We start from the raw sequence: 16,064 nt of genomic DNA, 5'->3' as shown, positions 1-16,064 counted from the left end.
AGGATTTGGAGAGAAGATTGTCTCAAACTTTTCTCCCCCTCCCCAGCCAAACTTTCACAGAATTCCAGCTCTGCAGCTTTTGGTGGAATCTTGCTTGTAGAATCCCGAAAGAGGGACAGTCTGCCACTTTTTTCTCTCTCGTCAGACACAGCGATTAATGAATATTTCTGTTTTGACTCTGCATTCACCCTAGCACAGTATCTAACTTAGCCTTCTGTTTTGAATTCTGTATGTGGGATTTGGAAACAATGAATAAGTGGAAATGGGGCTATTCTGGAGGGAAGCTGGAAGCAGGGATTTGATCCACAGAATCTGCTGTTAGACCACGTGACGTGACCCCAAGCTCCCTGTTTCTTTGAAAGAATGGTGGAACAGTTCGTTGCTTGTTTGACGCTAGAGCTGCCAGGGATTAGATGCTGGGTTTAGGAGTGCAGTGTAAGAATTAGCTGATTAGTTTAGATGTCTGCTATAGTAAATGACCTTATTAATTACATTTAAGAGCCTCATACTTTTAACACTTCTCTTAGCATGCATAAGACTCTTGTTAAAAAGCAGAGTTTGTGTGTGTGTGGGGGGCGCATTATTTTATAATATATTTTTTTAATTGAGGTTGTAAACCATAGTAGATCTGGAAACATTCAGCAAGAATTAATTTAGTAATATGATAGTTGCATGCAGACTAAACTTGACAAGTTTATATAATTGATTGACACAATTTATCAGTCAGTAAAATATTTTTCATGGAAAAAAATCACTGAAAATATCTTTTTAAAACTGACAAAACTGGTGCATTTCCATCAACAGTGTCAAAATTTATTTTTCTAGAAAATATTTTTCATATGTAGGAGGGAAAGTGTGATCCAAAGTCTGTATCCTTCCCAGAACAGAAAAACCACAATACTAATTGTTTTCAATTGGGTCACAATTACCTTTAATATAGTAACATAAGCAGGATCTGGAGCATTCATTATGGTGGAATCTAAGTGGGGGTAAGAGCCAGAGAAGCAGGTAGCTTTTAGATTACAAAACCAATAATTTAAAATTTTTGATTTTGTAGCTTCCCTTTTGTACGCTGAGCCAGAGGCCAAGGACTAGCCAGACCAGGGTCTAAAAGGCTTAACTTGATCTGTTGCAAACTTCTGGTGTAGACAGACTTTAACCTCTAGACTTCAGCCTAACAGTCCTTTTAGAAAAGTGTTGATTAGACAGGCTCCTAGTGATCCTTTTAGTACAGCTAAGCACACATGCACATGGAGCAGAAGCTTGAATAGAGCCTGCTAGGTTTTATGATGGCCAGCAACCAGTTGATTAGATTAGTGGGGTTGTAGATTAGATACAGATTGATCAAAGAATCGTTGGTGCAAATTCATTCCTGAGCTGTTTTTGTTATAGGTAAACCCTGCAAGTGCCAGTTTCAACTCGTACATACCTAGGAAGGCTGGGACTTGCCTAAAAGGATTAAGTGGTAAAAAATTATTAGTGTATGCACTGTGTGTTCTTTGAATGCCTCTGCAGAAGTCCTGGAATTTATGTTGCTTGCTTGAATTTTGTAGAGGCACTCAATGAATACAAAGGTTCATACACTAAATATTTTTGACCACTTAATCCCTTTCAGTGGAGCCTCAGCCCTCCCAGGTGAATAATTATTTTGTTACATTCCCAACTGGAGTTTGCAGTTCTTGTCCTGCAGACTCTGGTACCAGCCCATCCTGATATGAGTCGGGACCTACTGAATTTGGGACAGCTGCCCGCTGATTTTGCTGGCAAAACATGGAGCCCTTCTGTCATTTTGTGGGGTGCGATACCCCCCCACCCCACCCCACCCCCAGCAGCCCCTCAAGCAGGCAGACCCACGCCCCCCTTGCCCTGGTGGGCTACCACAGTGCCTTGACTGGAGACGGCATTTTGTTTTCAGTAATGTTTTCAGTAAGTTATTTTTGTTTGTTTCCCTGTCTTCCATCTTTTAGCCAATTTTGTGGGCAATGCCAGATTTCATGAATTCACAGTTTCAGTAGGTCCTTAATCATGATACAGGATGCTCTGTTTTCCAGTGTGTACCTTGTATCTTTGGGATGGTGCCAGAGGCAGCTTGGTTTGGCAATTCAGACTGTTTAATCTCAATTCTTTTCTACCATTTGAAGTAATCCTAAACCTCTGGCTCAGTGAGAAAAAGGGAGGGAATGAAGCTTTTAAATGACTGGTTTTGTAACTCTAAAACCATATGCTTCTCTGGCTCTTACCACCCCCCACTCAGAAGCTGACACCTCATCTGCTTTGGATTCTACCATAGTGAATGCCCTTTAGATCCTGTTTACATTACTATATCAAAGATAATTGTGACCTAATTGAAAGTGCTGTGGATTGTTGTCTTCAGTCTGTGTGGGAGGGGGAAGTCAGGGGAGAGACATTTTTGAGACTAATGTTTTAGTCTGGGAGTTAGCTGCTGGATCCAGTCTGCAGACATGGGGCTTCAGTAGACTGATTGTGGGCACTTCTTACTGTGCTGCCTCTGACCCAACCTGTAGCCTAAAAAAGGTTGTTCTTTTAGTCTTGCTTTCAACTTAATCCCTAACCATGTTATCCAGTAATCAGTTGGCAATTTAATCATTGCATTACCTGAGCTCAAGTTCATTAAGGGTATGCAGTGTAGACAGAACATAAAATACTCCACTGCAGGACAGTATTAATGAGAGATGCAGTCAGTCTCCTGCCCTGCATAACAAAAAAGTGAAATTGTTGATTGACCCTAACGTTAATGAAAAGTTGAGTTGGTTTAATAAAAGATATTGGATTTACCCAAAGAACCTTGTTTATATATGTCCTTAGACCAACACAGCTACAACTTATACCTTTAAAGAAAAGTGTTTTTTATGTCCCTGAGCTTATAAAAAATGGTAATATCTTCAAGTTATATAGTGATGCAAACCCATGAACTGGGATTTAAAGGCCACTATCAGTAGAATTGATGTCTCCTAATAGGTTAATTTAGGCAATTGGTTTGGCAAATTTGGTCTTGCATGTTGGTTCTTCTTTCTAATATTGCTATCTGCTGACTACTTTCAATGTTGCTTTACTATGCAATGAGGAGGGTAACTGAGAGAGAATATGAACACGTCTACCTCAAATATTTTTCCTAGGGGCCCAGAACCCTTTGCTCAAGTCTATCCCTGGTAGCAAATCCATAGGATGTTCCCACAGGCTACTTGTAATACCAGACTCCCCACCAGCTGTAACATTTAAAAAGGAAGGGGGTGGGAAGAAAGTAGCTGGAAGGTTATAAACTGAGTAACTTTAAGTCATCTTGTCTCTTCAGGGACAGCTGTCTGCTTGTAACTGCTCCCCTTAATATAATGAGTAGTGGTCAAAAATGTGTTCATCTCATTAGCAGTTGCATAATGGTTTCCTTTCTGGAATCCTGCCCAGTCCTTCCCACATTGACTCTTCCTTCAAAAAGGAGGCAGGCTAAAGAATCATTTTCAGTGTCAGCATAAGCTTGCATATCTGTTGTTGCTCCTGGATTGCCTGTATTCAATTCCAACTCGGAGTTCAGGTTTAAAGCTGGTGATGAGAGTGTGGAAGTCTAACGCATAAGTGCTGGTAAGTGTATTGCTCTAAAAAGCAAATATATATATTCTAGCATTAGTATTCTGGAAATATATACAGCACTTCCAGAATACTAAGTTTTTGATCCAGATCCATGAGTTTGTGCATTTATAGAGTTCTGTTGAATGCTATTCATTAAAGCAGATGAAGACAATACGTGAGAATAGAAGAAACAGTGCTACCGTGCATAGGTAGTTTTTCTTTTCATGATCTTGCTATCTCTGACTTGATGTTCAGTGGAGCAGATGCTTTAAAACTCCATCTCTGCTGTTAACAAGTGTATTTAGTAATCAAGCCATAGGCATTTAGCATGCTTTTCTACTGACTGCCAGGACTTAGGGAACTATTTTATTTGTGCCTTGGATTGTTTAGTTGTGAGAGAGGCCACTCTTAGAAAGCCAGTTTACCAAAGATGGGGGGAGGTAAATCTGCAAAGAGAGGGAGTAGAATAAAGTCCTCTGAGCTGAAAACATCTTTTAAGTCAGGCTGAAAGCTTTGTTTTCCATCAGAACCAAAACAAATTTATTGCAGACTTATGTCCTGCTGCTCAGAGATCCAGCAGGTATAAATCAGCATAGTTGCATTCACAGGATCTGATCCTGTCTTTTTGAAGTGGCGATGACATGCAGATGAATATATGTCCGTTTGTAGGTATGATGTGAACAAAGATTGATGTCAGTTTGTGGGAAAATTTCAGGAGCAGATTTTAATGCAATAACTTGGGTCAGCGCCTAACACTAATCAGCCAAGAAATCAAGAATTGTGAAATATATCTCTTTGCATAGACAGATAAGAGCTGATAGGGCATAAGGAATCAAAACTCATGGCAGAGGTGATATCTTTTATTAGACCAAGTAGATATTTGCAAAAATAAAATTCTTTAATTTTAAGCTTTCAGGCACAGGAGATTATAAAGATTGTAAAACTTCTAGGTAGAAATGAAAATTCATATTACACAGGAGAGCTGCAGGTGTCATAAAGTCTCCTGCTTGGAACAGGTAGGGCTTAATATTTGCTTTCGCCAACTGCACGCAGGTAAAATACTAATAGATTAGGAAAAAGAGAGGCAAAAACACACCATTTCTACCCAAAAGGTATAATTCTTAACCAGTTATGGTAGGGACAAGTTTAAGGGAGCACAGCTGTATATCCATAGAAAAAACAAATTTTTTAACATGCACCTCAATGTTCATTGTATCCAGCAGAAAAGATTTGGCAGCTTCCAAAGTCAAGTTTGAAGAGATTATTGACTCTGCTAGGCTTCTTTTTTGGGTTCACAGACTTTTTTTCCCTCTAAAATGGTCCAGGCAGTCTCAATAAACTAAATCAGCTCATTGGGCCAGTTTGAGTAGGAGAGCACTGATTTTAAAAAAATGCTGTTGTCTTGTGGCCTTTGATTAGGAAGTCACCGTGTCTGAAAACAGTGTTGGAGAAGTAAGATTAGCAATAAGCCAAGATTTTACTACATACAAAAGAAGAAGAAAACTGGCTAGATCTTTCTCATTTATCTGTAGTTAAGTTTGTTTAAACTGGCCTTGTCTTCCACTCAGTATCTGAAAATGTGAGATAGCTAAGGCTAGTATTCCTTGATACTGAATGTCACAAAAAGAACAAAACAATATTTTAGAGTTCTAGCAGTCTCTTTTTGCCAGTCCTTTTGCAAATCTGTAATTACAGAATTGGGAGTTTGGGGTTGGCTTTAAAGGGAGGCAGGAAAAGTTCCATTTCTATAAAAAGGCTTCTGTCCAAAGTGTAACAGGTTTTCAGAAATGCAGAATACAGAAATAATTATTTGGTGAACTTTTTAGATACTACTCATAAGCACATTTTGGGAGAGGGAAGAAAGAGACTAAGAAAATCTCAAAAAGCTTAGTTGTATTTTTTTTCTTTTGTTCAACAGAGACGTTATTGTTTGCATGAATAATCTTTAACATAGCAATAGAAAAGCCAATCCAGAAACACGGCTTGTGGATGGATGCAGACAGAATTCAACTGTTTGTTTTGTGACTGTGAAGTTCTTTGGAATTAAGGACAAAGTTATTATGGTGAAAGTGTGTAGCAATCTCTCCCTGAAAAAAATCCAATAAACCTTTTTTCTCTTACCGTTTGTAGTTCACTGGCGAGATTTCACCGTTTTGCCCACTAGCAAAGGTTGTGCGTGCTGCTATGCAGATTTCATAACTCCTCTCTGAATGGAACATTTAGAAGACATTTTGATTCCTTGACTGACAAGGCTCAGAAAGGGTTTGGGGTGCCTGTAGGGAGGCTATGTCTAGCTGCTAATAAAACTGCTCTAGGTAGAGAGATTGGCAGAACATCTTAAACAGAACTGAGCAAACACATTTGTTTCTAATGCAATTTTATTTTGGCCAACAAACTAAAGTTAAGTTGTTTGTTCCTGATACAAAGTCAGTGTGAGATAATGATATATGACTGCTTTGGCTAAAATCCTAAAGCCTTAGCATTTGTCCAGGGCTGTCTGGGGTGCTGGGTCATAGTGTGATAGTATGTTTAAAGGTTTTAATATTTTTGCAGCACTGCTTCTAGCTAAAAGAGTGGTTTTCTACTGCTTTTACACAACCTCCCTCTGTTTTTGGTTTTATTGCTAACCTGAAAAAAACGCTATATTGCATTTTGATTCGTTTTGTTCTTTCTCTTATTTATATGCTGAAGAGTGTAGGCAAAATCCTCTGTGTGTTAATAGACATACAAGCCATCTCATTTTTGTCCTATCAACCATCTTTTATTTTAAACAATTCCTGTATCTTACAGTAATGGTTTGATGACCGAGTTGTACTAACTTTAACTCTAGTAACAAAGAGATTAATTATCTCCTTTAGCAATTGTCCTATACAGACAGTTTTATGCCACTCACAACCATACAGAGTACTTCAAGGCTTTTAATATAGCTTCATTCCTATCACATCTCTGAGGCAAAAAGCTAAGAATCCCTCATTATCAATAGTGATGCATTGCAGAAATTAGCCTAATAATTGAACCCAGTCCAGTGCCTTTATCACTAAACAGTCTATCCATGTCAAAACAGGGTTAACGTCATTTTCTTATGACCAACCTCCCTCCTCCCCTCCACCCCTGCCTCCATACGCACTCTCTCCCTCTGTGATTTGAAATTTATCGAAGAGTTGAAATATTTTTTTCTTCCTTCTTTATTTCCAGAAATGTCTAGTGTGCCTGACTTTGGGCTCTTTGCCATGGGGATATGGTCCATTGGCCTTGGGGCTCTGGGTGCAGCTGTGACGGGAATAATCCTTGCTAACACTGACTTACTTCTGTCCAAACCAGAGAAGGCTACAGTGGAGTTTTTAGAGGAAATAGAGTTAAAAACTCTAGGTCCAGGTAAGAAATTTTAATTCCAGATACCTGAGCAGAGATTCTATGGTAAAGAGGTTTTCCTTTAGTTCAAACTGCAAGGCGAGGGTTGGAACTAAAGAACTGTTTGAAGAAAAGTGGAGCGTTTGAAGACTTCATTTTCACAGCCTCATTATTCCATTTATTAGAAAGTAAGGGGGGAAAGCAAACAACTTTTTCCTGGCATTTCCGTGACTCAGCAACTGTCGTGGGAAGTACTTGATTCTTTTTAATGAAGAAAATAAGGGGAGGATGGTATTGGTTAAATAAAAGGTGATAAATATTCAAGGCATTTTTGATATCAGCAATATTTTTAATGGACTTCTTTTCTACGCTTTAAAAATCAGTAGGACACAAAGATAGTCAGCATCTATCTTCCTTTTTGTGCCTTTCAGGCTTTCTTTTCTTTTTTAAATATTGAACCTGGAATTTTCCATTATTCTTAGTGTTGTTCTTTAGAAGCCTTACTCATATAAACAGGCTGGAACAGATGCTGTTGTTTATGCTGGTCTTTTCCCTTATATGAACAGAACAAGAGACTTTCAGAGCTGGTGATCTGTGGAAGAAGAATGGTTCAGTCATCATGGCTGTGCGGAGACCTGGATGATTCTTGTGCAGAGAGGTATTGTGGGTGGGTGTGGGGGATGATTTCAAAGAATGCATCAAGCTCTGCATATCTGAAAATAGTCTCTCTAACTCTGATTGTGTTTCTGTCCCACCTGACAGGGATCTTTATTATCCTGATCCCCACTTTGCCATATTATGGGCAAGATTCTTCTTTAGCCCCATTGTAGAACAGGAGGACAAACCCAGTTTATATATTTGCTGTTCACTCTCATATTTTTGTTTAATGTTCAGTGAGGTGAATCTTGGCATATAGAATGGTGCCCTTTATGTCAGTATTCTTGATGAATCACATTTTGAGGGAAACTTGACAGAGAGAGAGAAACATCTAAGGAAAGATACTGTTTTTGATACAAAACCTGCCTGGGAACAGTTATCACTTGCATTTTGGCCACTTTCCATGCCCCATAGCAATTGTATTATTACTCATTGCTCAATTAAACAGAGCACATCTACATGTGGCACTTTACTTGAGATTAGAGCAAATTACTGTGCAGTAAGTATCATTGTCTACACATGTAGATACTTACTGTGCAGTAATTTGCTCTAATCATGAGTAAATTTGCTGCCTGTAAATACAAGTGGTACATTTTACTTGGGAGTAATTACTGCGCAGTACGGCACGTGTAGATGGCTGACTGGGAACAAATGGCTTGCTCTTCAAGCCTTGGATCATACGAGTGGCTCTTCTCTGGACTCTCTCAAGCTTCTCCACATCCTTCTTGAAGTGTGGCACCCAGAACTGGACACAGTACTTCAGCTGCGGCCTCATCAATGCCAAGTAGAGCGGGAGAATAACTTCCTTAGTTTTGCTTGAGATGCATCAGTTGATGCATGCCAGTGTATTTAATCTGCTAACCGTAGCAGCACACTGGTGGCTCATATTCATTTTATGGTCAATTATAACCCCCAGGTCCCTTTCAAATGTGGTGCTAGCTAGTGTAGCACCACCAAGCCTGTAAGCTTGTTGTGGATTTTTCCTCCCCAGATGGAGCACTTAATACTTCTCAGTGAAAGGGTGTTTTTTCCAAACCCAAAGGGCAATCACTGAATTGTGCAACAGAAAAGAATTCTCCTTTAATCTTTGCTCTGATTTCACTGTGGGTGACAGGGGTCTCAGTTGCAGTGTGATGGGTTTTCATACTGAGTACATTTTTTGTCTGGGAAACTTGAGACCAAGACTGCCCCTTCTTTACTGTACATAGGTACAAAGCTGCAATACCATTTAATCCTAGAGTTGCCATAAATCTAACTGAAGTCTTACTTAGCACCTCTGAGAACCAGAACTTGTGCATTTGGAGTAGATTTGAGCCAGTGAGTTAGAGGTGATAGGAACTATATTTTATCTGTCTTCTGAAGCTATTCCATCCCTCTACAATAAGGAACTTATTGTAATGAAATGTAGGTATAATTAAGATGAAGTTTGGGTATGTGGTGTGGAGATAAAAATACAGTCTGGGACCAATCCCTAATTTTGCTTATCAGAACCAGAAAGAAGGCAATAGGGAGGGGTTTGCATTTTGCAGTAGGTGTGGGGGAAAAAATGAAGTTGGTATTAACCACTGCTTTGCCAAACTGCATCTACAGTATATCTTAGGTATTCTAGAAATGGTAAATTTGTACTCTTTAGACTGGCGGTTCTTAAATTTTTTTAGACTCAAGGCACCGCTTGGAAAATGCCAGCTCTTAGTTTTCTTTCATTTTTTGGCTACAGAAAAATAATAGAACAATTCTTCTGATGTAAAGAACCTGGAAAAATAACAGGACACAACATTTTAACATTGAATTCCTATTTGAACTCTCTTGGTGTACTTTGTGAATCATGTTAACAAACCTCATGGTGCTACCATTGTGTGGCACCCTTGAAAGGATCTTGAGGCACCCCAGAGTGCCATGGCACCCTGGTTGAGAATCACTAGTCTAGACCAGTGGTGCTCAACCTTCTGGGCCTGCAGGCCAGGTGAGTGGTACAGGCTGGATCTGCGGGCTGAATAGGCCTCTGGGGCACTGCCACCTCCCATGTGTTGGATTGGGTTCTTGGGGGCTAGAGCTACCACTTCCCATTGTCTTCCATCAGGATTGGATCCTATGGGGCTGGCACTGCCCTTCCCATACCCTTTGTGCTGGGATTGGGTCCTGGGGGCCTGGTACTGCCCCTGCCTTCTGGGATAGAGTACTGAATCTAGCATGAAGGGCCTGGGGCTTCCTGTGGGTCCAGAGATTTGACAGCAAGGGAGAAGTACCCCCACAATCCCACTGCAAAATTTCGAGACCTTTGTGGAGCCTCATGGTCTAGATGATACAGTACTATGGGCTGCATCTGGCCTGAGGGCTGGAGGTTGAACACCCTGCTGTAGATTAAGAGGTGGTGTAATGCTACACTCTTCGGGGAGCAGACCAGGAAGGGGCCTTTGCCTATACCTCTTCTCTCTGGCTCCCTCTTGTCTGGTGCAGGAAGAAGTAATTTAGTTTTGATGTATGCTTTTGGTTTAAGAGATTCTCTGGCTTGGAGGGAAGAACAGAGTGAAGGTGGTATCCATCCTCTGTGTGCCTGCCTTCATAAGAGGGATAATTGGAGCTGTGCAGACTGGGCACTACCATTCATGTCCACGGTGTACATATCCTGCATAAGAAAGTTAAGGGGGCATTTGATGCCACCATATTCGCTTGCAAAGGCACATATGACAAAGGATGTTCTGACCCTTAATCTCTATCCATCAAAAGACAGTTCTAACCAAATGGTAGGGTTTCTCTTCTACCAAGGTCTAATGAGGGTTAGAAAGGTTCCTGATTATTGGAGGGGTGTTAGTTTTTAGAGACACTGGCATGGTAAAGGCCCAAAGCATTGTGTGTTAGACTTTTTGGCTATTTATCATAGAACAAATGAGTTCTATGTGGCTCCTGGTGGTTAGCATGCTTCTTTTGGATTTTTAAATTATTTTAGAATGCACGTGTTTGGCCTAGAAAAATAGGAAAAATTTAATAGCACATTGTAAATAGGACTACAGGGTATTAACTATTATCTCGGAACCATATATCTGAAACATGGGAGTATGAAATGTCTCCCATTTGTTACTCACAGATTGTCACAATGCTTATTCATCCTTATTCATTGTCTCTGTCTTCTCTGAGCTTCCTGATATAGGACTGGCAGTAGTAGATTGCAACACAGGGATTATCATTACCCATACTTGCTTTTGCTTATTGATTTCTCTCTATCAATCTATGAATTCTCCCCTCTGTCTCTCCCTGAGTAATTCTGTTTGGAACTCCTGCTTTAAATTATACAGATACTATAGAATGTTGTTCTTACAGAGTCAAGGTGCTTCAAGCTGCTTCAGCCTCATAAGTGGTGTATTTAGATAGAGGTGTTTAAAGCAGTAAGAGTTCTGTAAGAGTTCTTTTGCACAGTAGGGGGAGATTATTCCTTAACTTCGAAAGAGACAATAGAAGCCCTTCAGTTGTTCTCTTTCCACATCTGTTTCCTGTTGGAGATGGCAGAAGAAGCCAGAAGAAACTGGAAAAACTTCCCCTTTCTTCCCTCCCAACTTTTGTATACAGGTCTCCTGCAGTGAAAATCCATAAATGTTACTCAGACAGAGGGAGAGACAAAGCAACACAACTTTGGTGCCCTGCAGGTGTTCATAGAGGAAATGCTGATTGGATTCAGCTGTGCAAGCTGAAAGTGAGAATGTAACTTCCCTTAAACCTTTAAGAGAACTCAGTGGACTTGCACACAACCATGCAATGACTATGTCCTCCCAAAACTAAGTTGCATTCTTAAATAAAACACTAGTTTAGTTTAGCCTTGCCTGCCCTTATATTAACATATTGGCAAAGATATGTCCTTCTCTGAGTGAAGCTCTTTCAGACTTCCGTTCAAAGGCTGAAATGCTTTCTGTGTCTTTTTAGGAGGCTTCTGAGCTTTCCTCTCTCAAACCTCAGCTTGACCAGCTGGGTGTCCCCCTTTACGCTGTTGTGAAAGAGAAGATTGGTTCTGAAGTGGAGGATTTTCAGCATTATTTCAAAGGGGAAATCTTTTTGGATGAAAAGGTATGAAGAGATTTACTTACTTTGTATTTTGCAAGAGGTGTGCAGCCCTCTGCTTGAAGAAACTTGTAGAGAATAGCCACAAATTCAACTGCCAGAATAGAATCTGGTCTGAATTTGGCAATTGACTTAATGGCATTGCAGGTTAAAAAGTTCATCTGCTTTTTATATATAGTCAGTTTATAATCTGTCTTCTAGCTGTGTACTGTTGACATGTTCTTGCATGCTTTTCCCCTCTGCACCCTAACACAGTAAGCTGATAACTGTTTTTGCCCCTTGTGCTACTTAATCTTTTCTTATACTGAGGTATTCTGTTTATTAACTATTGTCTTTTCTGTGCAACCATGACATCTAGAAACTTTCCTTTTTATTTTTGCCTCCTCTTAAATGAGACCTGAGATTTCTAAAGTGCATGATTGCAGAGGCTTTAGGAAAAGCAAATATAAGACTTGTGATTTTAATTCACAGGAGTTGGCAACCCCACACTCCCTCAAGCACTTGAAAGTGCTGTGCTGTTCAAAACAAACCTGTTTTATTTCAGAATCATTGCTAAAGTCAGTAGTCAAAGTATTCATGGTGCAAATGTAGCATAGTGTTCAGTCTCCTAAATCTTGAATGCAAGTAATTTGGGGGGTTGGAGACCTGGCAAGGGAGGAAGTTGTATATTTCTGACTCTTGAAAGTAGGTGGCCTGTTAGAGTTGTAAAGAAACTTCTGTCCTGATTAGATAAAAAAAGTTGGCATTCAGTTCTGTTGTATCCAAATATTGCTAGTGAGACACCATCCTGGATGTAGCTTCTGGCAGGATGCCTTAATTCCCCCTGTAATTGTTAGATTCGCTGCTGCTGCTGCTTTTCTTTTTAAGTTTTTTTTTTTTTTTTTTTTTTTTTTTTTTTCTTCCCTTCTGCTGTTTTTTTTTTTTAATTTTTTTTTTTTTTTCTTCCCTTCTGCTGTTTTTTTTTTTTAATTTTTTTTTTTTTTTCTTCCCTTCTGCTGTTTTTTTTTTTTAATTTTTTTTTTTTTTTCTTCCCTTCTGCTGTTTTTTTTTTTTAATTTTTTTTTTTTTTTCTTCCCTTCTGCTGTTTTTTTTTTTTAATTTTTTTTTTTTTTTCTTTTTCTTTCTCTCCTTCTGCAGAAAAAATTCTATGGTCCTCACAAGCGAAAAATGCTGTTCATGGGTCTTATCCGTGTAGGAGTCTGGCAGAACTTCCTCCGTGCTTGGAAAAATGGGTTCAGTGGTAACCTGGAAGGAGAAGGGGTCATTTTGGGAGGAGTCTATGTGATGGGTGCTGGGAAACAGGTACTGAAGGGGTCTTTAGGGGCTTTGTCATGGTTTTCCACCAACTGAATGTTTCCTGAGCCGAAAGGCCTTCTGCCTTGGTCACTCTTAAAGTTGTATGACAGCCAGAGATGTCAGATATCTGCCTTGCATTATGTTCTTTTGGGAATTTTTTTTCTTTGTAGGATGTTGACAGAATACCTTCCACTCACATTCCCTGATGCACAGTTTGTTCAGCTCCCTGCCATTATGAAACAAAATATTATTTAAATAGTCTTACATTTACTTCCAGACATTTTAACCTGTAAGAGGTTTTCTTTTTGATTGATGAGCTCTCAGCTTCTTAAAGTACGCTTGATTTACACACAACTAACCAGTATACTGCTGGTGATGAACTCGATCATGACTTACTTTTAACTTTGGTGTAGAAGCACTTGATTTATACCAAATAAATGAGCTTTACACATTATCGGTGTGGGAAGAGGGGTGGGAGGGAGAAGATATGGAATCTCAGTCCTAACCTGGTATTGTTTAAAAACATGAATGAACAAGTAGATACTCCTTCACAGCATTTAATTATTTCTGAACCCCTGTACCCCTTAAATCAAATGTGTGATGCATGTTCTTGACCATTTCATGTCTGTACTGTCAGGATACAGGTGTAAATGCAAACTTGGGGAAAAGTAGGCTTTAGGTCCAGCTTTCTAACTTGATCCAGCTTTTAACTATAGCATGATAAAGCCTTTAATTTTAAGTTTTATGAAACAGTCTGACAAAAATAAAGAGCATGGAGAAAAAATGTAGAATAGACTCTTTGCAAAGCTTTTGATTTTTTTTTTTTTTTTTTTTTTTTTTTTTTTTTTTTTTTTTTTTTTTTTTTTTTTTTTTAAAGCAAAACCCCCTTGCCTAAATTATGAATAGTGACCAGTTACTCTTCCTTTCTTCGTATGTCCAACTTGAGACAACATTGGAGGGAACCTAATTCATTTTTAGATGAGATGTCAAGACTTTATTTGGAAGGAAAAAAAAAGTTCTTTTAAAGCACGTCCAACTTGTGACTAATGCTTTCTGGAGTACACTTTTTGACACGTAGCCTTTGGTGATGGTTGCTGCCAAGAAACAGTTGCTTGTTCAGAAATCGCATAGATCTGAAAAGCGAGATTTGGAATAGGGTGTATGCAGTATGCAGACAAGTGAACATCCACACCCACATTTGCAGCTGGGAGCATGTCAGTCTATATCTAGCTCTCTGGAAATTGCCTAGAAATGAGTGCTGCTGGAATATAAATTATTAATTTAATAAAGTAGGCAGCAAATTGTTTACTAATGCAGAGGACTGGACTTGGTGGCCTGGAAGGCCCCTTCTATTTCTGTGTTCCTAATTCTGTTTTAGCAAAATGTTTGATATGTGAATTAACAATACCATGTTTAGCCAAATAGCCTAGATTAGAACCAGTGAAGGTCCTGTAATCTTGGAAATTTAAAGTTGTTCACTTCTGTCGAGTTTAATAGGAAAATGCCATACTACATACTCATATAGAACTACATTACTAATTACAAGAAGAAAAAATAATGTGGTTTGTCTCTTGATATTCCTATATCTGAGGAGCTGGACCATATTTTTTCTTAGAGACCATGAAACCTCTCCCCTGTTCCTTCACATGGAAAGCAATAAGTGACTTTCATTCCTACATGTGAAAATTCAAACATATCACCACACAAAGGATTCATTATACATTTGTCCTCTTATTCTAACCAGGGTGTCCTCTTAGAGCATCGTGAGAAAGAATTTGGGGACAAAGTGAGCCTTCCATCTGTCCTTGAAGCTGCTGAGAAGATAAAACCACAAGCTTCATAAGCTGAAGAACAGTCTCGTGTGTGATTTCAACCTCACCTGGAAGATTTACAACATATCTGCTTCGTGAACTCCCAGTTTAATTGCTTTCTAATATGGCTTGCTACTCAGAGTTAGAAAGTTCTAAGCAATGTAGTAAAAAAAAATGTTCTGAATATAGCTGACCTCCTTTTGCTTTGTAGCCCCCTTGGGTACTCAGTGTTTCTACTAGTCTTTGATCTCTTACCGTATTAATGAAAGGCTGGGTCTAAAATTTTGACATGGCCTAGATGTGCCTGGTTAGAGATAGAAAGGCAAATGAAATATCTGGCTACCTGGGGAGAATACTTAAGTCAGAGATTTAAAAAATAATTAAAATACATTTAAATATTTCCCTGTCTTTATTTTTCTTTGTTCAAAATATTTTGAAGCATCTGTATTACTAAGGGAAGAAAATGTACTGAGCCCTTTTGATTACATTGAGGCTGGTTAGCACTGGCGATGAGTAAGGTGCATGTGCATCCCCTGAGATCAGCCATGCACCCCTGGAAGCATCAGTCGTGAAACTGGAAGTACACTTCCAGTTTTGCTGCTGGCTCGGCAATTGACCACTGGGGGACCTCCTCCCACCCCCATCAGCAATCTGGTGTCCCCCCCAGACTCAGGAGGCACCAGTTGCCCATGCTGGTTAAGATATGCTATTGATTTGCTAACATATTTACACATTAGGTCTAATCTTGCTCCTTTCAAATGATGGCTTAGCTATTAGCTTTATGGGCTTTACACACTTACTAAACACTGAGAATAACTGATCATTAAATTGTAAAAGGATGTGGCAAATTCTTCATTACTTCTGATGGAGTCTTTCAGATAAAGACTAGGTATCTCTGTCTCTCCCGTAAAAGAAGCTGTAACCTAACCACAAATTACTGGGCTAATGTGAGAATTAGAGTGAAATTCTATGGTTTGTGTCCATGCAGATGATCGGAATAAGTTATCATTTATAGGCTCTTCTGGTCCTTGTTTGTGATTCCTAACTCTGTGGAAGTCAGTGGAGCAGTACTTAGCACCTCTTAAAAGAAAGTGCTAAAATAAAGCCCTGAAATAGCATATTAGTCTCTCTATTTATATGCCAGTCTTTTCCAATTTTATTGTATTCTCAATTCAGTGATCATTTATGGAAGCTAAAATGCAATTGACAAAGAATCTAAAATGTCCCAAACATCTGATGAGCAGTATTACACACAAGTTATTAAAAAGCCCCCATTTTTCTCCTTGACCCTATTTGGGCCTGATAGTTGTTTTT

General features: G+C 39.2%; 1 protein-coding gene across 1 annotated transcript; it reads left to right on the top strand.

Annotated features, from left to right (window-relative positions):
- Window positions 1-6,780: 6,780 nt before the first annotated feature.
- Window positions 6,781-15,150, top strand: FAM213A (family with sequence similarity 213 member A). The gene is made up of 5 exons (XM_019502301.1): window positions 6,781-6,960; window positions 7,503-7,594; window positions 11,509-11,649; window positions 12,781-12,945; window positions 14,684-15,150. Exons 1-5 carry the CDS (start codon window positions 6,783-6,785, stop codon window positions 14,780-14,782), a joined length of 675 nt encoding a protein of 224 aa, XP_019357846.1. The 5' UTR covers window positions 6,781-6,782; the 3' UTR covers window positions 14,783-15,150.
- Window positions 15,151-16,064: the final 914 nt, after the last annotated feature.

Source organism: Gavialis gangeticus, unplaced genomic scaffold (assembly GCF_001723915.1).
Source record: "Gavialis gangeticus isolate Ggan-Ray unplaced genomic scaffold, GavGan_comp1, whole genome shotgun sequence".
NCBI classification, from domain to species: Eukaryota; Metazoa; Chordata; order Crocodylia; family Gavialidae; genus Gavialis; species Gavialis gangeticus.
Note: the sequence above shows the minus strand (reverse complement) of the source record. Positions and strands in the feature narration are given on the sequence as shown.